General features: G+C 49.7%; 1 protein-coding gene across 2 annotated transcripts in view; it reads right to left on the bottom strand.

Annotated features, from left to right (window-relative positions):
- Window positions 1-23,444, bottom strand: part of PLXNA4 (plexin A4) — a 422,599-nt gene that overhangs the window by 68,669 nt on the left and 330,486 nt on the right. For both annotated transcript variants that reach the window (XM_079150155.1, XM_079150154.1), the window contains 5 exons: window positions 20,962-21,085; window positions 20,156-20,309; window positions 18,767-18,866; window positions 16,092-16,206; window positions 4,256-4,456 (listed from right to left, as the gene is read on the bottom strand). In XM_079150155.1, the coding sequence (XP_079006281.1) occupies window positions 4,256-4,456; window positions 16,092-16,206; window positions 18,767-18,866; window positions 20,156-20,309; window positions 20,962-21,085 (694 nt within the window). The remainder of the gene's footprint in view (window positions 1-4,255; window positions 4,457-16,091; window positions 16,207-18,766; window positions 18,867-20,155; window positions 20,310-20,961; window positions 21,086-23,444) is intronic.

The raw sequence follows: 23,444 nt of genomic DNA, 5'->3' as shown, positions 1-23,444 counted from the left end.
CCAGAGGTTAACTCTCTACATCTGGGCCAAGCTAGGTCATTCCAAGTTATCCTCAGTTTTCTCATAAACCTCTCCCACTCTGACCAAGGACTAAGGCCTCCATCAGAATCTGGGTGGTAATGCAGATTCCAGGGCTCTATCCCAGATGCACTAAATCTGACGGTCTGGAAATGGAGAGCATTTCAAAAGAGCACCTATTGCAAGCAACACTCTGTGGCAGATGATCAAAATTGTCTGACACAATGTGAGCTTGCTACAGCCAGAAAGTCGAACCTATTCTGGTGTTTTCTCGTCCATGAGACAAGCTGTTATGTAGATTTAAATAGTGTAAAAACAAACAAACAAACAAACAAACAAACAGAAAGCCAAAAGAGTACCTATGTGGTTTTGGTGCTGACTAAAGTTGGAGAATCCCATCTGCATAAAGCAGGGAGGCAGGAGACTGGCCCAGTGGAGGGGAAGGTGTGTGGGAGAAGTTGCCCTACCTCATGTTGGAGAAAGAGCCAGAATACTTGCAGGCCTCCATCCTCATGTCCTCCTCCAGTCAGGCTCGACCTCTTCCCATCCTTCCCATCTCCCCTTGGGAAGGCCCCAGTGGGGAGAGGTGGTCATGGCCTCAGTATCTGAGGTGAAGGAAGCAGGGCTCTGGCCTTTGGCGGGTTGCTGCTGGTAGTGAGGTCAGGACTGGAGCCCCACCTCTGTCCCTCAGGCCTGGTCTGACTGGGACCCAAACTGAAAGCAGCAGGTGTTGACGGGGGACAAGTTAGTCAAGAATGAATGGACCTGTCAGGCCCCTCTAAGGACGGATGAAACCCTAGGAAGAAGGAAAGAACTCTGGAAGGTCATGCCTGCCAGTGTCTGTCCACACAAATGCGTATACACACGTGCTGACCTGGGAAAGGCTTAGTGCATATGGTTGTGTTATCTGTGTGTCCATAAATATGCACATGCATGTGCACAGACACACACACACACACACACACACACACACACACACACACACACAGCCACAAAGTGATTCTGCCTGTAATTGGCTGCGCAAATGTGAGCAAATCATCTGAGTTTCAGGTTCTTCAATTGTAATGTGAGAATTAAGAAACGGTACACGCCTCCACGAGTTATCGCGAGGATTGGCCATAATGGATATGGTGCTCTGAGCGCAGTGCCTGTCGCAGTTTGGGCTCCCAAATATGATCATGTATTTGAACCTGTGTGTATACAGCTGGGGACGCCGTGTAAAACAGCGTTTGTGCTGCCAGTGTTCATATTTCTGTGGAATCATAACAGCACCCACGGATGAAGTGGTTACGTGCGAGACACTTGGAACCAAGGGGCTGTGTGCTTGTGAGGATGCGTGTGCGTTCTGGTGTGCATGTGTGCGCACATGTGGATGCATTTTCCTTTTGAAGAAAATCGAAAATAACACAGACTTAAAGGATCAAATGTGTTGGGCATTGCCTTCTCTTTCTCGCCCCCATATCTGGGATCACAACTATGAAATATTGTAGAAGTCATTAACCCCAGGTGCTCCCACCGCCTCCTTGGTCTCTAGGGAAGTCACTGTCATTCTGGAGGCCCTCTCCCAGCCTGACCTGCAACCCAGTGGGTGCGGGTTGGGCACCATCTCTTCCAACAGCTGGAGAGTTTGGAGCACTGGTTCCCATCCCCCAGGACCGCTCCCCTCCTCTCCACTTAGCATTTATATAGCTCTCCGTAATCAGCAGACAGTTAATCTGCACAAAGCCCAGTGCTGCTCAGGGAAGGACGGGTCACAGGCTCCTGGAGGCCAGGAGGTTAAGTGTCTCAATCAAGGTCTGGTACACCACTGCCGGGCTAATGGATGACTCTCCTCATTACCTCAGGGAAGAGTGAGCTTGGGTTCCCTTCCTTCTGAAGCAGAGGAGAACTCTATGTAATTGAGACATTCTTGCCTCTAAGCATTCCTGTGTCCTGAGCTCTGAGATACCTTTCTGGAAAGTTCTGTCGTTGGAATGAACAAGACTGAACAACTTAACAGTATACGAGAAACCAGTCTGGGCACTGTGTTCCTCTCTGACTCCCCCAGGGCTCCGTGGATCTCAGTTGAGGCCTGGGAAAGCCGGAAGAGGACAAGCTCTCTTCCCCACCTCTGTCTGGCACATGGTCAACTGAAGTGCCTGGGGAATGTGCGGCCCTCTCAGGTGGAAGCTGGGCTGCGAGGCAGCGCCAGATGCCCTTCACAGCCCCTCAATCCTGCTTGCCAGGCCTGAGAGACGGCTGGGGGTTCTATTATTAGCAGCACTTGACCTTTTCCAGGAGCCTTGGTCTAAAGTAGGCCATGCACACCCGCAGTGGCTCCCCCTCTGCAGCAGGGCTGCTGTGGCCCGCCCACTTCTCCTCCCACTACCCCTAGGGGCTGCAGCCATTGGCTCGGGCCCGTCCCTGAGTAGTGGGGCTGGAAACTATGTATTGGCCCAAGCAGCTCAGTATACTGCCTATACTTTCACCTTGCATTACACCCTTCTTCCTTTGCTGTCCCTGAGACCTCTGTCACCAACCACCTTCTTCCATCATAAGCCTGGGGATTTCTCTCATCCCCCAACACACAGTCACTCCAGATTGCTCATGGATTTAAAACATGAAAAAATCTGTTCCACACAATCCTCTCTGGGGCTGATCAGTGCTCGCCCTGGGTTAACACCAAAGATGGGTATGAAGTTCTCCACCTTCCCCCCCGCCCCCAACCTTTGATGAAGAGGTGTCTTAGAAAACTGTGTTCAAATTCTGAATTTACACCTTACTTGCTGTGTGATCTGGGGATGGCCACTTGTCCTCTCTGAGCCTGTTAACAGGATCTAGAAGATACTCTTCCAGGTCTCTTTCTGCCTGATGATACATTGTATTCTACAAATACACGATGCCACATTATCCCTGTCCTGTTCCCACAGGTGCTGACGGTGGCACCTGGGCCATGAACTCCATGGGACACCATGAAGGTGGAGGAAATGGTGCTCACCTGCCTGGAAACACAGAGAGGTACTTTGTGCCTTTGTCCTTAGCAGGCCCTGGTTTCACCCCCTACATTTGAGGAGTCTCCTGTGACCCCTAAGCGTTCACTGGGTCAGGCAGCTGTCTGCTGAGAGAATGCCGAGGGTATTCCAAAACCGCTTCCAATTCCACAGCGAGTAGGACACAGTGGGTCCCAACCAGCTCCCTGGAGGCTGAGTTAGCCTCCAGGGCACCAAGGGAGTTCTGTCCACGTAGTTTACAGGACTAACTCATGCCTTTGTCAGGGGTACCTCCATCTGTTGAACCAAGTCAGCCTCAGCTCAGGGCCCCTGAGGTATCTTGGGACACTTGGCATCCGTCTCTCTGGGAACTGCGGCCTCAGACTCAATCCTTCGTCCTGACACCTCCCAGATCCCTGGGGTGGCATCTCCCAGGAAATGAGGCTGTTTTCTCCACAGTCTGAAACCACCCCCTGCATCTGCTGAGTCGAACGTGGGACCCAGGCTTGCTCTCTCCACTGGGACCTTCTTGTTTGAGGGAGAATTACTGGAGCCAAACACTTGGGGCTGGTCTGCTGAGCCTCAGGATTTATGAGGAAGCAGGAAATGTTTAATATCCTCCTTGCTTGGAGGTTTAATCTAGAGTGCTACACCAGTCTGAAAAACAGCCTGGCTTCTAGAGGAGGTGCAGGAGGTATGCAGGAGAAGCTGTAGGGACAGACCTGGGGTTCTGGAAGCTTGTGCAGCCCTGGTAATGCTGAGCAAACTTGGGCAAGCATATGGGCCTCTCTGAGCCCTATTCTGCGTCTATCCTGCGTCGTGCAGGTTTGAAAGTAGCAGAGGTCTCGGCAGGCCCAAATGCTGCACTCAGGCCAGACCCAGTGAGGAGGCAGGCCTGGGCCTTGTAGAGGGGCTCTCAGGGAAGGGGTGGACGGCAGGCTCCTGGAGCCCTGTAGCCTGCAAACACATCAGCTTGTAAACAGGGCTCAGTGGCCTCATGGGTGGCCCCAAAGCCCCTCTCACCCTGTCTTGGGCACATGGCCCTTGTTACAACATGGCTACAACTAGGTTCGGATACGTGCTAACCTCTTGAGTGGCCTTAGAACCCAGCACCCTATTGGGGTGGATGTGAAGGGACTGGGGTGGATAAGCAGCATCGGGGAAGAAAGTGGGAGGGAGCCAGACTTGTGAGTGTTGGGGAGCTCTGCGGAGCTGAGCCGACGTGGCTCTAGGAGGAACACAGGGACGGACGGGCAGGGGCGACTCACGGAGGTGTTCTGGCACTGCACGCTGGAGCTGTTGAAGCGCAGGGCGGGCACCCTCTGCTCGCTGCCCTGGATGTTCAGGATGCACTCATAGCCCCGCTGCCCAGACTGGGGCTGCGGAAGGTTCTTGGCCTTCAAAGTGATGGGCTTGATCACCTCCACAGGTACCAGGATCTTGTCCACTCGCAGCAGCTGGGGGCAGTCCTGGAGACAGAGGGCACGGTTTCAGTAGGGCAGCTGAGAAGCCAAAGGGACAGGGACCTCTGCAGATAGTACTCAGGTGGTCACCTGCTCCAGAAGTCCATCTCATACCCGCCTCCCCAGGCACTGTGAAGATGGAATGAGCTGAGGAATGCTGGATCCTGGAGGCACCATCTTGAGGCCGCTCCTCATGGAGGCTGTCCCAGCCTCTTCAGGTTCATTAGAATGCCTCCCCTGGGATCTAGATTCTTTGACAGGCCTGTGGTCCCTCCTGAGACCCCTTTTGGGACCCCTCCTCCCCAGGGAAGAGTGGGCAGCCTGTCCACTGGGGACTGATGACCTCTGTCTGATGAGTTGCAGGCAGCCAAGAATTGGACCAGAGGGGCAGCAGGAGGAGGCCCACAGGGAGGTAAAGCCCAGACCTTGGCTCTGCCTCTGGAACATGAGTCTGGACCACAACTAAAGAGGAAGCGGGCATCCCGTATGGAGGCCGGCTGACATTTGGGAATGTTCTGAAGTAGGTTCCAGTGAGCTTTTCAATCCAGAAGCTTCTGACCAACCCAGAGAAATACCCCTCTGAGAAGATACACTGAGCTGCTCTTAGATCCCAGCAACAGGCACGTGGGGCCCAAGGGACCTTTGCAGATGGAGAGAACAAATCACGAGACCCCTTTTCCTGGGACAATCAGCTCTGTCCCAGGAGACCTCAGGGGAGAGTGGGGTTGGAGGAAGGAGGGTGTGTGTCTGCCGGTTGAGACATGGAAGCTGGTATGTTGCCGCCTTCTCTGGAGCTGGGTGGGACAGTCATTATTCCAGGTCTTATGGCAGGAGGGAGGCCTATGTGACATAAGCAGGGTGTGTGGGTTTCACCTGGCGTCCTTCCTCTGTGGCACCATCTGGCGTACGCCTAAATAGACGCCGGTGGACAGTTGACCATCAGAAACATGTCACCCACCTCCTCCCTGAGGAAGCTTTATCACAGGCTCATTGCTGGCTCTTGGCAGAGACTTATCCCAGTTCTAGTTCCCAGCAAAGTGAGGCAGAAAGAAAGCCATCAGGGACGCAGGCCAGAGTGGTCACAGGCAGTCAAAAAACTGGCAGCTGTCCCTACTGGGACCAAAAGCAAAGGTGAGCCAATCGTGCCCCGTGTGGCTGAAAGCTGCAGCAGATTGAGGCTGGACTTGGGAGGTGGGGGAGACTTGAGCCAGCTCTAGTGCCAACCAAGCTTCTGATGAGCTGTGGAGGAGCCCTGGGCACATCCCCACTGTGACGGGTGGGACCCCAAGCCCCATCCATCTGAATCAGTCATGATTGTGTGACTTGGGGTCATCTTCCCTCTGTCATTCCAGGTCACCCAACAAGAACAGAGGAGGAAAAGAGGGGCATGGAAGCAGGAAAGGAAGAGGAGGCAGAGAAAGCTATAAGGGAAGCCAGGAGAAAGGAGGGAGCCAGAGGACGGAGACCACAGTCCACCAACAGGCCAGCAGTGGAGCCTCGCGGGGGAGCACCCCAGGCCCATCAGACCAATCCCTCCCCTTCCTCTCCTCCAGTCTGTCCACACCTGAACCCTGAAGAATGGTTAAAGGGTGAGCAGCAGACCCAGCAATTCCTCCCTTGGGGATGTCCCCAAAAGACCTGAAAGCAAGGACTGGACTGTTTATGCATGTCCACAGCAGCATCGCTCATAGGAACCAGGAGGCGGAAGCAACCCAAGTGTCCACAGGTGAACAAGTGGATAAATAAAACACAATACAGCAAAGTCACACAATGGAGTGTTACCCAGCCTCAAAGAGGAAGGGAATTCTGACCCACGGAAGGAAAATGCTAACATGGATGAGCACTGAGCTCAACATGCTAAGTGAAAAAAGGCAACTACTACATGATTCCTCTCACACAAGCCATCTAGAGCAGTGGGTGTCGGGGACATAAAGGAGGGGCATGGAGAGTTGTTTAACAGGCAGACTTGTAGTCGGGGATAGCAGGATGTGAATGTACTCAATGCCACACCACTGTACCCTTAAAGCTGGTTAGAATGGAAGATTTTTATTATGTGTATTTGACCACAATTTTAAAACAACAACAAAAACAAAGAAAAGTAGCTGGAAGGCAGGTCAGCAGGGAGAGTAGGGACCTTGGCCTTGACCTTGTTCATATCCATCTCTAAAGCACACGGATCTCTGGGAACTTTGAGGTCTCCATCTTGCACCTCTGCTTGGCTGCTACCTGAATCCCATGCTCTGGTAAGATGGGAATGGGGACATGTGCAGGAGAGGAGGGTTTTTGTAAAACGTACTCTGCAAAGAAACTGAGGCAGGGAGAGGAAAAAGAAGGCTCAGCATCAGTAGATGAACTCCGATGCCCACAGCTCAAGTCACCTTCTTTCTTATGGAAGAGCAAGTTGCCACAGGAGTAAGGACCACCTTAGTAAGGACGTCCCTGGGAGGGGGGCTATGAAGCCCTCTTGAGCTAGGCTGGAACCCTGCCTGGGGCTCAACTCTTTCATCCATGTGGAAGGAGCCAAATCCTCTCTCAGCTGTGCCCTGTACCTTTCTCACTGGGGCTTCTTAGATGTTCTCTAATGAGTCCTGATTACCAGTGGCCCCATAAAAGCCTAGTTTGCATATAAAAAGGTTGGGCTCTGAGATTAAGTTCATTAATAGTAATTGGTGAGGCCTAGAACTGGGATGGACACGTTTTCCTCCAGTGGAGCTGCTGATTGACCCCAGTGCCCTGTCTAATTGAAATGTAAAATGGCCATTTCCCCTAGGCAACAAGCCATGAAGGGGCCGTGTCCACTACCATGCCCCTCCTCCCACATTCTGATCTGCCTCTTGCAAAACCACCTACAGATCTGACACTCATGGGAAATTTCAGAGACGTGTCCGTGCTCCCCCATGACTCACACCTGAGGCCTTGTTGATGGGCCACAGGCTCAGCTTCCCCCACCCCAGACCTGGGTCCTCAACCTAGGAGGTTCCTCAACCGTAGAAGCCCTGGCTGGGGAATTACATGGACAGCAAGAGAAGAACGATGGGAAGTCGGCCTTGTTCTGCTCATTTCAGAACTGGGAAAAGCGTCATCATGCTTGGCCTAACTGTGAATATTAAAATTATTCTCCCACAGGCACATTCTGGGGGATTCCATGAACTAACACCGGCAAAGTGTTCGGCCCAGAGCAAGCAAGCATTCAGCAAATGTTGGTTCCTGCCTGTCTTTGCTCCAGCTCGGGCTGCTGCTTGGCCCCACCTGTTCCCATTCCCACCTCAGTGCGAAGGTCCCATCTCCCCTGTTCCTGCCTCTTCGCCTTTTCCATAACTAACCCCTCAGTCCTGTTGTCAACTTGCTGCAACCTTCTAGGCTTCACATTTTATGTTAGCCTGACTCAGTTCAACACCCCTCCATGCCCACACACCTCTACGTGCCAGGTAGGCAGATAGCAGTTCTGTCCACCCCTCAAGGCAGCCCTCCATTCTGGAAGGTGACAACCCAGAGATGCATGTTCCACATGCCCTCTGAGACACGCCAGCCCGCCCTGTGGTCTAGGGCACGTCCCTCAAACCCTCTGGGTTTCTTCACCCAGAAAATGAAGAGGTTGATTTAGATTAAATGACTTTTATGGTCCCTAGCATATTGTGACATAATAAGAAATAAATATTGGAATTTCCTGAGTATTGTTGTTGTCCACAATAAGCCCATTTCAGCCACACCTGAGTTTATGCTAATGCGGTGGCTCTTGGAAGAAAGGGAACCAACCAGGTGATTGCAGAGTTGGAATTTTCAATGCCCCTGAATAGCTTCTGGTGGAGAGGGTCTGCAGGTTGAGTTCAATCACCAAGGGTCAATGATCTAATCAAGGAATCTGGATGAAGGTGTTCAGAGTGTTCTAGTTGGGGACTAGGTAAGGTGCTGGAAAGGGGTGCACCTGGAACAGGCAAGCATATCTTGCTCTATGTGCTGCTTCATCTGGTTGTTGATCCACAGCCTCCGTAATATCTTTTAAAATAAGCTAGGAAACGTAAGCAAATGTTTTCCTGAATTTTGTGTCCCATTATAACAAATTATCAAACCTGAAGAGGAGGCTGTGGAACCGCTGATTTATAGCTGGCTGGTGAGAAGTGCGGGTGATTGATCAGACTCATGATTGGCATCTGAAGTGGGGTCAGTCTTGTGCGACTGAACCCTTTAACTGGTGGCATCTGACACCAACTCCAGGTAGTGCCAGAACTGAACCAAATTGTAGGCTACCAGTTGGTTTCTGCAGGGGATGGGAGAATTGTTTGGCGTGGGGAAAAAGCAGAACATTGGGCGTCAGAAGTGTGAAGTGTAGGGAACAGTTTGTTTTCCTTTCAGTCCCAATACTATTATTATCCCAACGGAGGGCTTGGGATATATCATTTTATAATCTCTTTGAAGTTCAGTTTTCCCTATCTTTAAAATGGTCATAACAATGAATGTTCAACCAAAAGCGTTCAAAATGCCAACCAACTGAATGAATACTGGAAGGAGTAGGGACACAGTGGACTTTATAAGGAAGGCAGGTCTAATGGAAGTGGCTATTTACCTGCTAGTAGGACAGTATTTTATTTTATTTATTTTTTATTTATCTTTGATTTTATTTTATTTTTTTTGGGGGGGGGGCACCAGGGATCGAATCCGGGGCACTTAACCACTGAGCCATTTTTATATTTTATTTTGAGACAGAGTCTTGCTAAGTTACTTAGAACCTTAATAAGTTGTGGAGGCCTCCTGCCTCAGCCTCCTGAGTTGCTGGGATTACAGGCCCAGCATATTTAAATGTCTAATTATTGGTATGTTGCAACCGGGCATGCTCACATAGCTGGGGCACTGGCAGGAGGGTGTGCTACTGGTATGATTATTAACATGACAACGATTCCAGTCAGTGCACATTCCATAACTGCCATGGCCTTACTAACATTTTTTCCACGTGAGATCTCATTTCATAGCACAACATGTATGTTCACCACCATGTTTCAGTGGAGAAGATTAGGACAGCAGTGACCTCATTCAGTACCCACACTCATGATGAGCACAATATTTTCATCCAATTATTTCCCTTTAATCCACAGATGATTGATGATCCACCCCCACAGAGATTTCCTTCCAAACATATTACCCTTCTCTCTTCAAGGAGGGTATTTCTCCGAACCGTCATTTGACAGGGCCAGCTCTCGGAGAATGGAAAACACCTGTATTTAACAAGATTGTCTGAAGATGAATGCACGCAATAAGAACCAGTCTCTCCCCTGGAGGCCGTTTTGCCTGTGGTGACATTCTGCCGTTGCAGGCATGAACTGAGGGTGAGGGAAAGTGGCTTGAGGCACAAGCCAACCTGTCATGGTTTGGCATTCAGGAAGTGGGTCCAGCTGACTCCAGGTCAACTGTCCAGCCCCATGCATATTGTGGTCACCACTTAAATATGCACAAAATAAAGACAACACTGCTAATTACAGAGAGCAGGAACACAAAGCGAAAGTCTGAAAGCTAGAGAGATGCCTTTCCATCTACCAGGACCAGAGTGTCAGGGCTGCTTTATTCAGAGGTTTCATTGCATATTTAAATAATTGAACAAGGACATAAAGAATGCCACCAAGCTGAGAGAGAAAAGGCTGCCTTCAGGGCTTATGCTGCTGGGGAAGAGGGGCCCTAGGCTGTGGATTTACAGCCCCCAGTGTGTTTACAAGATGAGAGCTCTAATTCTACTGGTTGTTACAGCAAAATTGAGGGAATGCAAAGCTCTAGGGGACAGCAGGACCCCAGGGGCATCTAAGGAATAAATGATTTGCAGGTCAGTTCTCCTCCCCCCACATCACCTTAGCCCCCATCAATTCCAAAGACAAGCCAGTCCTGGCCCTAACCATCCCCCCACCCCAAATTTATACTCACCTTCTCAGACCCATGGTGCCCAATACAAAAATGTAATGCACCATATATTTTCTTGCTGTTCCCCAAGTTTATAATGCCATTAGCATGATGTACGATGGGCTGGTTTATGGAGAGAGCAAAGAAATAATACAGAAAGGAAATACCCATAACCCAAAGGGGGGAGGGGCAGACGAGATTGATGGAAAGTGCAGTTGTCTGGAGAAGTGGCAACGGGGTAATTGAATACCTGACGTGGGGGGTGGTGCTTGGGTGGAAGGAAGTTCTTGAACTGAATTTGGCTTTGTTTTCCAAAGGAGGGTGAAGGGCATGGCCAAACAAGGTTCTGTTCCCTTGGGTTAGAATATAGGAATGGCCCCCTGCAGAAAGGGGAGCAGAATCGCTGACAAAGTAGACTGGCCTGAGTTCCCTCCAGAGCCCAGCCGGTGGGTAAATGGTCTGTCCATGCCTCAGCGCATCACCACGTTTATTTTTGCACTAGGGGCAGGCAGCATACTTCCATGCTAGTTCTGTAGTCCTAGAGTGAACTTGACGCTCAGGATTGCACAGTTCAGGATTGCAAGTCTTCAGTAGTAGGGGATGTTGGGAGAACTTTTCAAGCACAGCTTTCCATATCAGATGGAATTCATTTCTTCCTCTAATCTTACTACCGTTCTCTGGAGTAAGAATGCTGGTTGAAATTCAAGAGGAAAGGTGTTGTTGGGGAACCCCTGTCTGCGCCTATACACCTGTGAACCAAATGTACTTGGCTCTTCTGGAAAAAGCTATCTATCCAGCCTGGTGCCCAGAGAATGTAGCTTCATTGGCAGCGCACTTTGCTTTTCAGTGTGGATGAGCAATAGCATCGAAACAGCCCACCAAGGACAAATTCTTGTCAATAGATCTGTTTTTCCATGAAGTTTGCCTGTGTTATCTAAGAATCACCATCATTAAGTGTGTGGGCCAGATGTGGGGGTTCAGGTGGGCCAGTGGAGGAGCCAGGAACTCCAATGACATGTGGGGACCAGTGGGTCTGCCCATGGTGTCCAGTGAATGGCCATTCTGTGGGGTGGCAAGGAGCCTCAGTGGATTCTGGGAGAACAGGACTGAGAGCAAGAAGACAATGTCATCCTACTTGGGTTTCAGCTCATCTCTCCTCTCCCTTTTCCATTTGGTGCCCAGGCTCTGGGCAGCTGATCTGAAGTTCAAAGATTGTTATCATAATGCTATCATTTGTTGAAACAAAATCATTCCTTGTAACTGAAATATAGAGACTATATGACATATGTCATTGGACATTCTATCTCTAATCATTGTATTTAAGCTGGAATCCTTGCTGTTCACACAATAAGAACAATCCACCAGTTCTCCAGTCTAGACCAATAACTTTGCCTGAATGTGCTCTTTGTTCAGGAAAAAATAAAAAAGAGGTAATTTAACATCCCTGGTGATAGTCAACAAAGTCAATGTTGAAACTGGAAGATGCACAGATGAAAGCTTTTCTGGGGACACAAGATGCTAAGTAGATGAAAGCCTTCTGGTCAACTCACTCTTGGTTAACAGAAGGACCCCATCTGCAGCCCCCATGAAAGGGTAAAGGGAAATGAGAACCTAGGGACTTCCAGAAGAATCCATTGGGCCCGTAATTCAAAAGACTTGGGAGGCCAAGGCAGGGGGATGGCAAGTTTGAGACCCACCTGGACAACTTAGCAGATACTGTCTCAGAATAAAATACAAAGAAAGACTGGGGATATATGGTAGAGCACCCCTGGATTCAAGCAAAAAAAAAAAAAAAAAAAAAGTCAATTAATCAATCATCCATTGGGGCTGGGTCTTGGTCTGGATGTTCAGAGGAGTTGCTGGCTCCAAGACTGAGTGAGTAAGTGAGTCATCCTATCAGGCACAACTGGAGCCTGAAGCCTTGACTTGGCACTTGTCCTATAAGAATACTTCTTGGGCATTGATTTTTCTTAGGAGCTTTCCAGCTTGTTTCTACTTACAATTGTAAAAATTTGGAGATCATGTGGACCGATGACTTCATTTCATATACAGATCTTTAGATGTATTTTTAAATACAGATATACAGATCCTTTACACCTTGAAACCTAAGTGGCTTGGCACATGCAAAATGCTTAGGGCACTGAAGGGTACAGAATTATATGAGAGCTGCTATAGTGTGAATCTGGAATGTCCCTCAAAGACCCACAATGTACTTAAAGGCTTGCTTCCCAGTAGGGCACTTTTGGGAGATGGTAGTGGAAACTTTAAGAGGCAATATAGGGAATTTTAGGTTAGGGGGCCTGAGCTTGAAGGAGATTGTGAGATCCCCAGACACCATGAGATGAAGTTTGCTCTACCATGTGTTCCTCGCCATGATGAGCTGCCTCACCATAGGCCCAAAAGGAATGGGTCCATCCAACCATGGACTGAAACTTCCAAAAGGGTGAGCCAAAACAAACCTTTCCTATTTTTAAGTAAATCAATCCTAGGAATTTGCTAGAGTAGTAGAAAAGGATTAACACGTAGCAAAACTTCAGAGTAACATGTGAGTATGTTGTTCCCCTGGAATGGAGAGAGGACACTTGTGTCTGTGGACTTCCACAAAATACTTTTTTTTTGGTGCTGAGAATTGAACCCACTGGAGTTTAACCACTGAGCCATATCCCCAGCCCTTTTGAAAATGTTTTATTAGAGACAGGGTCTTGCTGAGTTGCTAAGTGCCTCTCTAAATTGCTGAGGCTGGCTTTGAACTCACTATCCTCCTGCCTCAGCCTTCTGAGCTGCTGGGATTACAGGTGTGTGCCACTACACCTGGCCAAAATCACTTTTTGATTGTTTGGTTTTCTTTGTTATACCTATTCCTGCTTCTTTCTCTGCCCACTGCCCCCAAAACAAACAAATACACAAAAAAACCAAGGAAAATTCAAAAAAAATTTTTTCTTTGCTTCCACTAGCAGCCAGAGACTTCGCATTCTGAAGATAATTACATCCTTCCACTGACCCAGAATAGCTAGAGTTAGTCAACAGTTTAGAAATATTTATTTGCTTATTTCATCAGAAAAATAAGCAAAAAACATCCATATAAGGTGGTCAACTCTTGCATCTCTATGTTCATATTTAAAATGGTATTGAACTGGATAGAACACAACCTCCAAACTTGGACCAGAAGTATATCTTTCTCTTCAAATAAGTAAACATCCAAGATAAAGAGGAGCCAAAGTTCATTCCATGTGACAGGGTGATAAGGGAGACATGGGTGATTCCAAGTTACCCTGGTGCCTCTCACTACAATGGCCTGCCAGGCTTCCATGATGCAGAAGTCTAGAGGATGGCAGTGGGAGGGAAGTCCATCTCCATGTCCCTCTGCCATATTCCTCTGGGCATTTCCTTTCCTGGGAACCCTGGCATCCCATCCTCCGAGAACCAGCTTTTGCCAGTGCCAGGTATAGAAGGAGTGCTGTGCCCACCTCAAGTCTTGGTCTCTAAAGGGATGAGTTCCCTGTAGGGATTCCTGTATTGTGCTGGAAACATGATGGGCTATTGTTTTATTCTCTTCCGGTTCTTTTTTCCTTCTTTCTGAGTAGCAGGGTGCAAGCTCTTTGGGGCACAAGGAGCAAATGAGAAAAAAAGAGCAGAAATTGCTAACCACCTTCAGGCAATTCAGTGATGAGGGGTTTCCGAAATCCACCCAATCGCTCAATTGTTTTTGTTTTTATTTTAGCCTTGGGTCTCTCCACACATAACACCTCTGCCAAATGCACTAGTCTGGAAAGATGGTGAGAGGCTGGAACTGTTTTGACTCAAGCCCCATGGAGCTATGTGACAATTTCAGATGGAAAGAAGAGGATGTCTCCTGGGGCCCTATCCCTCGCCTTCTGCTTCTGTCCCCAAGGTAAGAGTCCAGTTGGGCTGATGAGACTGAGAAGTCTTTTACAAGTTTTTCGGGCCAAAGGTGGGCCTGCTGCTATCTAATTCTCTCCTCTTACCTTTAGGTCCATCCTGTATTTGTTGAAGAGCAGTAGAGAACACACACACACACACAAACACACACACAGGGAAAACTCCTACTCCTCTTAAAGCCACTTTCTTCCCTTTTCCTGATTGTGAATCAGGGGAGCCACCCTAGTTAGACTCCATTGCAGAGGGAGAGGGTCCTGGGTTGATGGCTTCAAGTCAAGACAAAGTCTCTCTTTAGATTTCCAGACTGGTGCATCGGGCAAGGGTTTTATATATGGAGAGACTCAAAGAAAAAAATGAAACAAAAAGCAATGAGTGTGGAGATTTCAAAGGCCTCTCATCATTTAATTGATGGAGGGTCTCAGATTTCTGCTTGTCCTTTCTTGTTTGTTCCCCTCCTTCGCTATTCAGCTGGGATCATTCTGCCCCCTGATGCCCTCACCTCCTTGCCCTTACCTCTAAAATGAGTTGCTCTGCCCCTCTCCCAAACCCCGGGGGCCTCCGCTCAGCCATCAGGGCCCAAGGAAAGTGAACTTTGGGCTTAGAATTTCTGATAGCTCTGCCCAGTTTAGTCTCAGTCCCCTGGGACAGACGAAGAGTCACTATGTGTGGGGATGAGCTGTGCATCCATTTTTCCTCTAGGCCTCAGGTACAAGATAGCTTCCCTCCTGCCATTAAGGGTCTGCCAGAAGTTGGGGTTCCTAGTGAGGTCCTAGTCGGGGGGAGGGTGAAAGCCATGGTCTGTCCTCTCAATGCCCTTGCCTGTCCGTCAGGCACCCTGTGCTTTCTGCAGCAGGGCAGCACACTGTTCTCACAGCCATGGGGCTTGCTGCCTGGTCGCAGCACCTGTGCAGGTGTGTGAAGGGCTGGGGGCTGAAGGTGCTGGGGACTGCTGGCGTCGGCACGGGCTGAGAGACTCGTGGACGGGACTGGCGGGGAAGCTGTGATGTCCTGGAGAATCCAGTGGAATCCACTCTGTACATATTTGTATTTAATTATCTATCTCTCAGTCCAAACAGCAGCTCTTTCAAGCACCCACTCTGTTGCGAACAACTGGCCCAGCAATGGAAGTCATGTGAACTGGTAAGAAATACCGTAACGCTGGCATGACATGCTTTTCTGCTTGCCCTCGTGGAGATCTTTGCCTGTGAGCTGACATTCGGACAGAGGCCACAGAATGGACACAAAGTATGTTTATTCTGTTGATGAAGAACTTTCAAGGAGAGGAAGAATAAGGAGGTGAGAGCAAGGATCTCTGCTGGGGATCCCACCTCTGCCTCAGGGAATCTTCCAAGTGGAGCGTCTCTCCAGGAGGCCTGTGGTCTGGCTGGAGCAGGACTGTGCCCTTCTCCACGCTCAGTCTGGGAAGCACACTTGAGAACCACTGTGCTGCTGGTCTACCAATCATCCATTCTCACCCCCTCCTTTCCCTCAGGGTTGTCATTGTTCTCTGTTCCCGGTGACCAGCGTTCTGAAGAACAGGGAGGGGGAGGTGGGGGAGGTAGGAGAGAGCCCCTACACAGTCCTGTTCACAGTCCTCGCAGTTATTTTTAGGAAAACCCCCCATCTCTCTGGAATTGTTCTAGAACTTTCCTGGTATGTGGAGGATCCTCCTGGCTGGAGTGACCTGGGATGCTGGACATCCAGTCCGGGCACAGAGCTAGTCTTGTTCTCTCCTTGTCAGGCAGGACTGGAGAGGAATGGGGAGGTGCCAGGGGTTCTCCTTTGAAAGTAAGGCTGGCCTTGTGTACCCCGGGCTCACAGCAAGCGGCACTCACCCCTCGGGCTGCCAGAAACCTACCTCGGGCAGCTTCACGCGGCCTTCCTGGAAGGAGCAAGTCTTAGGGTCGTGGGTGCAGACGTGCCTGTATTTACACCAGTGGCAGCGGTACGGACTCTCCACGCAGGACAGGCACCTGGCACAGAGGAGAAGAGGCATAAATCACAGAACTTGGGTGACCCCGAGCCCAGGGTCCAAGTCTCTAAGGTCTGGCAAAGCATTTTAATGATAAGAGAGACCCCCACTCCAATGCTCAGGCAGTGTGCCTCTGACTCATCCCTTTTCTCCCCAAGGCCTCAGGGAGCTAATAGTGCACCACCTCTTGTTGTTCAGGGAGAGCTGAGAATGGTTCCCCCAAAGCCCAATCAGCTTTCCTCTACCTCAACAAGATGACAGCCTCCTTTGCTGAAGAGAAAAATGAGCAGGCCTAGAGTTGAAGACCTTGTCTAGAGGCCATAAGAGTTGGGGCAGTTTGGGTATGGTGGTAAACACCTGTAATAACAGCTACTTTGGGAGGCTGAGACAGGAGGATCACAAGTTCGAGGCCAGTCTGGAAAACTTAGCAAGACTGTCTCAAAATTAAAAATAAAAAGGGTTGAGGATGAAGCTTAGTGGTAAAGCACCACTGAGTTCAATCCCTAGTACTGGGGGGAAAAAAGAGTCAGAGAAAACCCACACTAGGTTTAATTCAAAGTGACCCTGGGTCTCAGCTGTCAAGGCTCCGCATGGAGCCCCACTGCAGGCAGAAGCTACCAGGCAGCTCTCGTAGTACATGGACTCCTCCATGGTTGTCAACCCCACTTCCACTCCAGGGAACAAAGGTCACCTTGTAAGAACTCCTTGTTACTTAAAAACTCAACAACCCTGTTGTCAAAAACTCAGATGCCTTGCTACAGACTGAGCCCTTGCCACAGGATACACTGTGGCCCACAGGGGTTTGGTGCTGAGGCCCTGAGGAGATCCTGTACTTCCCACGTGCTGTTCTGCCATCTGGAGGACCTCTCTCTTTCCCTCCACTCAGCCACTCCTTGACCAGGGAGCTGCCCGCTCTGGGCCTCCTCCCAGGAACCCCCATGCTGACGTTGCTGGGGCAATCCTGGCTTTCTGGTATTAGGTTTCATGGTCTCACTCTTCCACGAGTCCCCTAGGCCACAAATCCTGGAGGGCTGGGGGTGAGTCACTAAGGTTCTTTAATTTCTGACTCCTCTGCAGCAAACTGGTTACAATCGCATGGCACATAGTAATACATAGAATCATTTTATGGGCAGAATGGAAACTGCATACCTGATTTCATCCACCTCTGCTACTTTCCTAGGGGGCAAGAGTGGAAGGAGGGATGAGGTTACTGGAGGTGAAGGCATGGACAGCTCCACGGCAAAGACCGGAAGAGAATCCCAGTGTTGTAGCAACTCGTTTTGTCTGGGAAGGCTGGATGGTTCCTACCTTAGGGCCCCAAATAGAGCTAAGCTTGGGACCCATCTGCCCCAATCAGATTGACAGACTCTAAAATTCTACCAGCCTAGAGTCTAGAAATGTCATTATTCATGTCACTTACCTATCCTGCACAGAGGGGTGCAGGATAGGTAACACACAGAGGGGAACACACATCAGCATGCTGAAGTGAGCTGGCCTTTTGGAGGTCAGGCCTGTGGTTCTCAAACCATGGGGATTCCACGGAACCCCTTTGGAGGATGTATGAAGAGTTGTGTGCGACTCCTAGAGAGGGGGGTTCCAGGCCCCCTCAACCCTCCACCCAGTAGCTCCTACTTCCTTCTGTTCCCTATTTTGGGCTTGCACATCTACTTTCAGTTGAAAAGTTTCTATGATAAAAAGTAAAAAAGGTTTGCACATCTACAAATTGGCCCAATCCCATTATTTTTATGGGGGGAATAATAATAAAATAATGGTAAAAACATGGGCGACGACTAGCCAACAAGCAGGCAGATCCTCAGTGCTGCCCTGTTAGGGCCCTCTTACTCCTCACAGCCATCCTTTGGGAAAAGCAGGGCTGCTATACAGGGTGGCGACAAGCATGGTGTCCCAGCCAGTGCCTGCTACGAGGGGGCAGTGCTCCTGTGACGTCAGCTGCTAAATATTCAAGTGCCAGCCTTGGGAGAGGTGTTCCTAGTCCCCTGTTTAGAGAGGAACTGGGGCACAGAATGGCTAAGGTTCCCAGCTAGTCTGACTCTGGAGCCTCAGCCCTTGCCCTCCATGACTGATGTCAGGAGATGGGTGTTACTGTCAAACAAAGCTAGCACCAGAACCAGGCTTCCTGACCTCTCAGGCCAGGGTCTGTTGAGTCTGCAACTTTGTGCCCCGCTCTGGTCCCAACCCAGGTCTGCAGGAAGTTGAGCAATAGGTGAGTGACTAGACCACCTGTCTGCCCCAGGACACACAGGAGACGTCTCTCCGTCCTCCAGCTCCTCTTCTGAGCATGGTGCTAGCTTCTCTGTTCTTCTGGTAAGATGAAAAACCCCCAAAAGATGTGGGAATGGCATCGAGTTAGAAGGATTTATGCCAGAGATTTGGAGAGCCTGCCCCTCAGGTTCTCACTCTAGGCTCTTCTGGTGTCTGTTAATCCTGTGAGTGATGGAGGGGAGCTTTGGCAAGTCCTTGGAACACTGCTGGGGTCTTCTGGTCTCTGCATGAACCTTGACCCCAGGAACAAGTTGCTGAGCGAGACTGGGAGCACTTACGAATTGTGGACGCTGCAGTTGTAGAAGACAAAGCTGGTGCTGGCAAAGGTCATGCCTGTCTCCTTTGACTTGAGTTGAAGCTGTACAACATGGTGGTCTCCTACAAAACAGAGCCAGTCATGGGGTCAGGGGGAAGGCCCAGGCCCAAGCCGGAATAAAGTACCGGGGTAGTACACTGGTAGTAAAGTACCGGGGGCAGGGGAAGGAGATCCTGCTCCTTGAGGGAGCTGTCAACTCTCACAGGTCTCTGATTCAGCAAGGCCATCCCCAAACAACCCCCCAAAACAGCTCGGAGAGCCATGCTAGCCTCTACTCCCTTTTGCACAGTATTGCTTACTTCCCCGAACTGTTCATCTCCTGCATGTGAACGTGGTGCATGCATACACACTGGCAGGAGTTCAAATATGCATTCACATGCATATTGTCCTTGCTAGCCTCACAGAATTGCAAATACACACTCTGATGAGCAATGAGGGAGGAAAAACCTGGAGACCATTAAGAATGCTGCCACCAACTGCACACATGGTTCTGCATGTATGTGTAAGTGTGTGCACACAAGAGCTCATTCCCCATCTCAGTAAAGAGAGACCTGGTTCTGATGCCCCCTCCCTCCTCTGGGGGACTCAGGGTTCCATAGGGTGGGAGCCATGGAGATCTGCAGCTGGTTCCAAGGAGGGGCTGGAGCCTGTATATAATTCACAGCCCTGACCCCAGGCCTCCACTTCCAGCCTTGTTCTCTGCCTTCCCAGAGAGCCTCATTAATCAATCAGCTCCAAATAAATGTGACAAGCCCAAATGGGAGGGACAACACAGAATCAATTTGCCCAGGCCAGCCTGTCCCTTGCCAGTGTTGAGCTCCTGTCCACTCCCATTCTTCCCAGTGCAGCTGGCCACAGACAATAGGCAGCTGTGGGGAGGCAGGGTAGGGAGAGGGTGGGGGAGACAGTGGTTCAGGGTCAGAGTCTCAGGTGTGTGAGCAGGGGACACAGATCCAGATGACCGCTGCCCACCCATTCCAGGTCCTGACCAGCTTCCCTCTTCTGCTGTGCTTTCAGGTCAACCAGAGTGGGCTGAGCTCGGGTATGCTCTGCAGCTGGCCTGGCCTGGCTTCCACCCACCCTCTCTGTAGCTGCTCCTCACCTAAGATGAGGCAGACTCTTGGATGCCAACCTGGGGCTGAAATACAAGGCCTATAACAGCCAATTCCAAGAGTGAAGGAGGGAAATTTCATGCCCTTTACTTATAACATACTCTACAACCCACTTCCTCTGGCCCACCCCTGCCTGTAGGCTCCCTCAACACCCCCACATCTGTTGTGACTTCTCCCATCCAGGCAGGAGGAAGAAGAACCTGCCTCTTCTTCCAGTTTTACCTCCTGGGGCTGCTCACCGTTCTCTGTGATGATCCGGGGCACTTCCTTGGCTGCAGGGGAATAGCACTGGATCTGATTGCCTACCACCAGCCCATCCATCTCTGACAGGTCCTCAAAGGTGCAGTTGACGCCAGCTGACAGCTCCGGGACATTGTATGTCTCCAGGACCAGCTGTGAACAGCCGGGAAAGGGGAGAGAGAGGAGGAGGGGGAGATGGGAAAGGAAGAGTATGGAATAAAGAAAGAGGGGGAGCAAGAAAAAGAGATAGACAAAGGAGAGGCCATATTGACATGGAAGTGGAGAGATCCAGTGTGTTATAAGAGGGGTAGGTAGGTGGCAGAATGACAAGAGACAGAGACGGAAGAAACCTCATCAGAATCCAAATGGATTTGGCCCTAGGAAAGGGGAATGTTGAGGGATTTATGTGATCAGAATGTTTCTCTTCCATTATTTCCAGTTTTGGAAAAGTGATAGCACCAATCACCAAAGGCCCAACGTTGGGACCCGGAAGCCATTGTGCCCTTCTCACACACATGGTTCCCCTTTTATCAATGAAGATACGTTCCCAATACCCTCAGCCATTTCTTTTGGGCAGTTCTGGTATGAACATTTTCCTTATCTTTCTACTCATTATTAGTAGAGCCTCTTCCCCAATCCTCTTGTCCATGTCCCCTTCTTGGGTCTTTAATGAACCCTTAATGTCTCCTACCCTGATCTAAGTTGCTCTTGCTGGCTGGACCTGACCCAGCTCTCCTGAAGGGCCCTGGGCTCAGGTGCTCTTTGGAGGGGAGAGTTCTTCCCCAGACCAACCCCATGACCTTACCAGCACATTGTACTGAGAGACGGAGATGTTGTTGGGATGGACTGTCAGTCGGACACACTGCTTCATCTCTGAGGCAAACCTGCGGGGCTCCCTGGACCGCTCACACCGCTCCTTCCGGGTGCACCTGGAAAAAGCATACTAATGGAGTACTCAGAAGATGACTGCTGGGTCCAGGGAGGGGTCAACACCAAGGTCAAGTCTTTTCAGCAGTTCTCAGGACCTGACCAAATTCAATGTGCCCAGAAGTGACTGTTTTGTTTCCTTTCTCAAGCCTGGTTCTCCTCCATCATGCTCAAATTTGGGGAAGATGGTCACTCCTATCATTACTCATGTCTACTCTATCTCCCTACCTCCTCTTTTGGCCAAAGAAAGATGGAAGCTCTCAGGAGCTTTTACAGGACAGAATGGAGGTCTGGGCCAGGTGTTTATTAAGAAACAGAGTAGCCAAGGATTGGGAGTGCACACAGGGAAGGGGCATGGGCAGGGAGCATCAGTCTCAAGAGCAGACAGGTGTGAGGTAGGGCAAGGAGATGAGGCAAGGGAAGCACATGGATACCCTGAGTAGCTCTTGGGGTAACTCTCAGGCCCTGAAGAAAACCTGTCCTCCCAGCCATGAGGAAAGAAAACACCTTCGGCCTATGGTGAAGAGTCTTAGAGGAGAAACACCAATGCAGGGAAGCCATTGATGGACTAAAGCTGTCTTCTAAGGATGAGGAGGAAAGGAGACACAGGGACACAAGGAGGACCTTAGGGCAAGTCGGATGTGTAATGAAAGGGGGAAACAATCCTGAATGATGCGATCATGACTCTGAGTTATTGCGTGCTTACTAGGCACCATGATGAGTTTACATTGTATGCCATTGAAGTCTGTGACAAGGTCATGACAGACCCACCTTAGAGGTCAGGAAACTGCAAAAGAAGGTAGTAAGTAACTTGCCCAGGTGGCCAGCTAGGCAGAGGAACTCTGAGCCTCTGTTCCTTATCTCTGTGCTGCAGCTTCTGGAAGCTTCTCAACTGAGTAGTGAGGGATGATACCCCTTCTGCAGACTACACCTATGTTCCTGGCCATCCTGATACCCCTATCATGTCCTTGGGACACTTTAAACATTTCTCCTCCATTTTTCTCTCTAGGTTAATGGCTATTTCTGCCTCCTCCTGCAAAGCATTCTGAATATCACTGCAACTTGTTGGACAAAGCTGAATTCTCCAGTAGGCTTCTGAGCATCCCCAATCCAGGAGGAAAAGGTCAGATGTGACTGGTCACCCCTGTAGCACTCCCTGGCTGCTCTAACAGACTGAGAGCAACAAGCTTGTCTGCCTCAAAGTCTTGGAAGTTAATTTGCCAGGCCAACTCTTTTGTGAGGACTCCATTACCTTCAGCCATTAAGCTAATGTTATGGACTTTTCCAGAGTGTCTGCACTGACATCGCTATTAATAGTGTTATTACTCCCATTAAGAACAGATCCAGAGAACTGGTACAGGCTTAAATTATTCACTGACTCCCCAACTTTGAAGTTCCTATTTCCAAGAGCAATCAGTAGGTCTGAAAAATGCCTTTGATTAAATTATGGAGAAGAAAAAAATGGAACTGCTTCCTGGCCAAACATCACCTGGAGTTGCCAAATAAAGATTCAGATAGAGAAAGAGAAGACTCCATCTTTCTTCCAGGGTTGGGGGTGCAAAGGTGTCTGGTACGGGGATCTTAGGAGAAGTTTGATTGGCATTTTGCTGCTTGTAAAGTTCTAGGGGCTACATCCTGCTTCTGCTCCTGAGGTCCCCACCCCACTACTCATGACCTCTCCCCAAATATAGGGAAGCCATATATAGTTTATAGTTTTAAAATCCCAACTAACTGTAATCTTGGCAAATTGCTTAACCTCTTGGTGCCTGTCTTCTCATCTATAAAACAGGGACAAAATAGTACCTAATAGGATTTTTATAAGGATAAAATGAGATGATGTGAGCAAAGCATTTAGAACAGGGCAGAGTTCAAAGTGAGTCCTCAGTGAATGTTCGAGATTGTGTATTATCGCATCTCTTCTCTGCCTTCCGCATTCCAACCCTCCAAACTGTAGCGGCTGCAGAAGTACTGATCTTGCAGACTGGTCCTGGGGCGAATCAGAGAGAGAAGAAAGGCAAGGCTGAGGCAGTCTTCCTCACAATGAGGGAGGTGAGCATCCCAGAGGCCAGCAGGGAGATGCAAGGGAAAGATTGGTATGGATCGTAGCTTTGTTTTCTTAATAGCTGTCAAAGTGTATTGAGAACTCGGCTATCTTAGTGGAAAGTCAAGTTTAAGGTCAGAGACAGGGATGTTTTGACATTTCTAGTATCCTTCAGGACCCAGGAGGGTGGACGCTGCAATGTCCAAAAGCACAGACAATTGACCTTAAATGTGATAGGATAATGGAGGGGAAGAATGCATTCCTTCTGAGGCCTTAAGGGGTCTGTCAAGGTAATGGCCTTTTGCTTTTTCTAGAACTGT

The sequence above is a fragment of the Sciurus vulgaris genome, assembly GCF_902686455.1.
Source record: "Sciurus vulgaris genome assembly, chromosome: 8".
Lineage (NCBI taxonomy): Eukaryota > Metazoa > Chordata > Mammalia > Rodentia > Sciuridae > Sciurus > Sciurus vulgaris.
Note: the sequence above shows the minus strand (reverse complement) of the source record. Positions and strands in the feature narration are given on the sequence as shown.